The sequence below is a fragment of the Suillus subalutaceus genome (assembly GCF_016647625.1).
Source record: "Suillus subalutaceus strain FC151 chromosome Unknown DFJ58scaffold_553, whole genome shotgun sequence".
Lineage (NCBI taxonomy): Eukaryota > Fungi > Basidiomycota > Agaricomycetes > Boletales > Suillaceae > Suillus > Suillus subalutaceus.
Window position 1 is genome coordinate 5,308 of NW_024540802.1, and position 5,277 is coordinate 10,584.

Consider the following 5,277-nt stretch of genomic DNA (forward strand, 5'->3'; position numbering starts at 1 on the left):
TATTCAAAATACTCAGACGCTCATACAAACCTCTGCTTCGTAATTCGAAGCAGATGTTGCCAAAGTCTTGGAGGTCTCCGAAGCTGCTATGTTTGACTTGAACCCCTTGGTACGCCAGTGCCCTTATATCCAAAACATCCCGATGCTCATACAAACCTCTGCTTCGTAATTCGAAGCAGATGTCGTCAAAGTCTTGGAGGTCTCCGAAGCTGCTATGTTTGACTTGAACCTCTCACGCCAGTGCCCTTATATCCAATGTACTTGGATGTTCGTACAAACCTTTGCTTCACAATTTGAAGCAGATGTTGCCAAAGTCTTGGAAGTCTCCAAGCTGCTACATTTGACTTGAACCTATCACGCCAGTGCCCTTATATCCAATGTACTCGGATGTTCGTACAAACCTTTGCTTCGTAACTCGAAGCAGACACTGTTGCAAACGGCTCCATAGCCTCTAACCCTAATGTCTAAAGTCTCGGAAGTCGCTAAAGTCACCAGCCTCCAAGCTGCCACGTTTGACTTGAACACCACACGCAATTACTCCTCTGTCGAAAACACCTTGACCTCCTTCAAGTAATAACTTTTGCTCCGTAATTCGAAGCGGATCTTGTGCCCAATGTCCCTGTAGTATCTAAACCTAATATTTAAAGTTGTTGAAGTTGTTGAATTCACTAAAGTCATTGAAGTTGCCAAAGTCATCAAAGTCTCTAAAGTCATTGAAGTCGTTGAAGTCGTTGAAGTTGCCAAAGTCATCAATATCATCAATGTCGCTAAGTCCCACAAGTCTGTGAGGCTCCCAGGTTTGACTTTAACCTCCCATTGCACCGTGTTCCTATCCAATACACCTCGATGTTTGTCAAATACGAACCTTTGCTCGGTAATTATTCGAAGCAGATGTCATCATACATCGTCAAACGCTGCCGTTTCACCCAGCCTATCCAAGCGATGACACACCTCACTGCTTGCAGGAGTCAACAAGGCATGGGCTGCATGAGGAGAGCGCTAGCATGGTGGGCCTGTGGGAATGGCGGGCAGACTTGGATGTTGGGGGAGAGTGCTGGAAGACTCTGCATTGTGTCGGGACATCACAATGTATTGAATTGCAACACAGGTGTTGAGTTGAGAAGTGTGGCTAGTGTGACTAACTGGAATTTGCAAGTAGAAGCCAAAGACATGGTGTTGGAGTAAAGGGAGTGCAAGACAGACTTTTATGACATCTTACGAGACATCCATATTTGGAAGTTGAGGACTTCAGCGACCATTGTAACTTTGACAACTTCGAGCACTTATTGCGAGTTAATTTACCACGTATTAGAGTTTGGGCATGTAGAGTTGGTTAAGGTCACGAATTGTGAGGCACTATGCTATGTATTACAAGCAAGAAGGAATGGGTTCTTCTGGAGGGAAGAAGAATCATCATCTGGCGACAGTGAATTTTAGAGGGATGTGTGTTGGCGGAGCAAGTGCATTACTGACATAATCAAGTGCTTGAAAAGTTCAAGGCCTGCCGTATAGTATATACAGCAAGAGCACACTAGTGGAGGTGATGTTGATGCAACAAGAAAGATCTTGGTATTTCTGACCAAGTTCTCGATTGACATTTGAAATGGACATCTCCCCCTCCCACTGTGACAGCCGCCAGCGTTAACCTGTGCATCATAATCCAGTGTTTTACTTGAATCAGAGCATGCAAGATATAAGTGGGAATTTGTGCTAATACCGATGGATCAAGACTTTCAATGGGTTGACATACCAGTGCCTTGAATGTTGGAGAAAGCCATGCGATGATTCTGAAGCGGTGGCAAAGCTGGAGTTTTGTTGTTGGATGGAGATCTGGATGGGTTTTGGAGATGATGGATGGCATGCAACTTTGCGACTTTGATGTCGAAGACGGCACCCATTTTAAGCAGTGAGATAAGAAAGGGCACAGATTCAGTGTTTGTTGGACTAGGTTCGTTCATAGTATCAGCTTGAATTCTTGAATCTTTGAGTGATTCAATAGTAGGCAGCTGAATGGCACACCTTCCAAAAATGTGATCAAGAAGACAATCAAAGTCAGCACTGGAATGACCATGCAATACAATTGGGGATTCATCCGAAAAGCCCTCATCTTGACGGATGCCAGTGCGAGGCAACAAGAATAGATTCACAAACACATGGGACCATCATGCAAGAAGGTCAGCTGGAACATGATGGAGCTGTGATTGAACCTAGTGAGAACCAACATGGCCACGGGGTAGTTAGGACATGATTCAATAGTTACACATGTAGAACTTACCTATAGAACAACAAATTCACTACAGTAATGAGCTGCCGAGCATTGCGGAATGTTTGGTCTATTTGATGGCAGTCACGGTGAATACATTCAATTCAGATGTAGACAACTGGGAAGCAGACATTTACCTTTGTATCCCCTCCGGGTGCTACTGAGCTCCGAGTCATTGCAGTAGGTTAGAAATCAAGCATCGACAAGGTCAGGAACATGAAAAAAAAACACAGTTTGAAATGTTGAAGTGCTGACGGTTTATGTGTCACACTTACTAGTTGACACGGAAATTCTCTTGGGTTTGGTACTATTATGTTGGAAGGCTATCGTCCCTACAATTCCCGGCACGTCGCATAAAAGCAATCTTAATGAGCTTTTTGTATAGTGCAAATTCTAGATATGCCAAGGTCAATCCCATCAGTATGGAGACAACACCTCACCAGACACATGGACATCCTCGCAAAGTCATCAACAGTGATTGGCTTGAAGATGCACTCTCTCCCTGATGAAAAATTACATTCAAACTAATGTGCATCAGCAATTCTCAGCAATCTGCAATGCTGATCTTGATGTTCTTGTTAAGACCTTCAAAATCCACAAACCAGATTCTGGCCTGCATTACCTAGTCGGCTTTTCTACGATCCCACAGTGTTGGATTCCGCGGCAATCGAATGAGGAGCTCAATGCATAGAGTTGATGGTGTGGGCCAGATGCTACGGTGACACAAAGTGATTCAGCATCGGAAATATGCTGTGCCATGGTCCAACCATATCTGGCATTTCGACAGGCATCACAAACTCATCCTCTGGGGGATTTCCATGGACTTGTTGATGGGTATTGTCAAACAAAATGTTATTTTTTTATATTACTGATTTGCTGAACTCACTGAATTTTAGATTGTAGCTCTTCGAGCAAACAATAATCATGCTTCGACAGCCCTAGAAATATTTCTACAAACAATAGAAAAATATGGAATACCTCTTTGGATGAGAGGAGATCGAGGGGGTGAAAATATTGAGGTTTCTGTTTGGATGGTGATGCACCACGGTCCAAACCATGGCTCATTCTTATGGGGATTGTGAGTTGCAGTGACCCTTTTCTAAGCTAGTGGGAGGGCTTCTAATTCCCATAGCTCAACTCATAACACCAGAATTGAATGCCTTTGGGTAGAGGTTGGCTGTCAGTTTGCCCGATGATGGAAGGCATTCTTCACATGCCTTGAACGCCTTCATGGGCTAATTCGCAAGAATCCCCACCACTTATGGCTCCTACCGTTTCTTTTTCTTGATCTCGTGAACATAGATTGCGAGATTTTTGTGGAGGAATGGAAACCATCATCCAATCTCTGGTCCAACAACACAGCACCAATCTCCACTGGTAAGTAGAGGAATTCTCGCATCAATTTTTCTGCTTACTCTCACTAGGATATTTGTTTGCTCCCTGATATTGAGAAACAGAGTTTATATTATCATCCATTGCATGATGTACACCCTGATATACTTACCCGATACTATGGTACTGGTGGGCCCACCACTGTCTCACATTGATGAAGAAGATTCCAATGTGCAAACTCAAACCACCTTACAAGACGAGATTGCCGGTGACCTGATCCATTCCCTTCTCCCGAAGCAGAGGTCATTTTCCACCAAGCCCTCGCTGATGTGCAATCTGCAGGTGTGAAGCCTGATGATACATTTCTTCTCCGCTTCAGAGTGGGCAATCAATACTTATGAAACTCACGATGATATATTTGTAGGCTTTTGAAAGACAAAGACTTAATGATGCACCTCCCACCCAAAATATGGATGCCCTGTGCTCTTGTTTGGGCACAAGGTCTTTCAGTACTGCATTACTTGCTAGAATAATGATAATCCTACTATTGAATATGTCAGAAAATAGGTGACAAATGAAGTGGCTGTGATAGAATCCTTAAAAATCAATTCCATCACAAAAAACCACGACCAGTTGCTTACCATCACTAGTGCTAATGATGTTGCTGACTGTGGAACAAACATGTTGAGGCAAAAACCAGTGATGGCTCCCAGTGTCCCTTGTCTCCCGCCCGAAACTTGGGAAGGACCAGAAGGACGACGAGCCTGCAATGTGTATAAACTGTGGTCATTTCGACACATCCCACCCACAGGAAGGCATTCTGCAACAGCCACCATCAACATCGTCTTCCAGCTTCAGTTCAATCATGTCCAAATATTCTCACCTGCTGTCAAAAACAGGTTCATCTGAGGAATTTTCCTGTTGGAGAGACAAACAGGGATTTCAAAAGCAAGACTTAGCCTTGTCTGCCTCAACAAGCCACATGACAAAGGTCAGCAGTAGTAAGGATGCCAAGGGTAATTAGATCCCCTAGGATGTCAATGCTACAACTTGTTGATTGAATTTCATGTATAGAAGAAAAACCGTAGCAAACCTTCGAAAGGCAGGTATTGGATCAATTGTCATGGTGACCGTTGGACTTGTGAGTACCTAAATTCATTGTGCCCCCCCAAGACTCGCATTGACATCAACAATTATGTCTATTAGAATAGAAAGGGCTGCATGAAATGGAAGCTCACACCTGACACAGACAAGACCGAAGGGCTGCAAAAGCTCAAGCTTGCTGTATCAAGGGACCTGATGACGAAGATCTGCAGATTGCACCCAAACATGACAAGAAGTGACATTGACGAATATTTACATACCCTATTCCCTTGCCTCTTTGATTTCCTCGAGAAACCGCCATATTGCTAACAAGAACTCAGACTCAACAAGCCCAGATGGGTTTTACTGGTACTTGATTGTCAAAAGTGGCAAGGATAGAACAAAGACCCCTTCTTAATAGTCTTCTTGTCCCTGATTGAACACAATCATTCAGGCTGACATCTAACACCATCAGTCTCAACTTTCGTCCTCAAACTCCAGAGGTCCATCCAACACCAGTTTTCACGTCCACATCCTATGCCTGTCAAATATCAACATATCACACCTGCAGGGTCATTTCTGAGAGGCGATTCAGCTGA

The 5,277-nt window shown here is 43.8% G+C and overlaps 1 protein-coding gene across 1 annotated transcript; it reads left to right on the forward strand.

The window, feature by feature from the left end:
- Positions 1 to 2,985: 2,985 nt before the first annotated feature.
- On the forward strand, positions 2,986 to 3,135 carry DFJ58DRAFT_672861 (uncharacterized protein; the record flags this gene model as incomplete). Its single annotated transcript, XM_041383038.1, has 1 exon — positions 2,986 to 3,135. A coding segment is annotated over one exon (150 nt), but the record flags the coding sequence as incomplete, so codon positions are not given.
- Between the last annotated feature and the right edge of the window lie 2,142 nt (positions 3,136 to 5,277).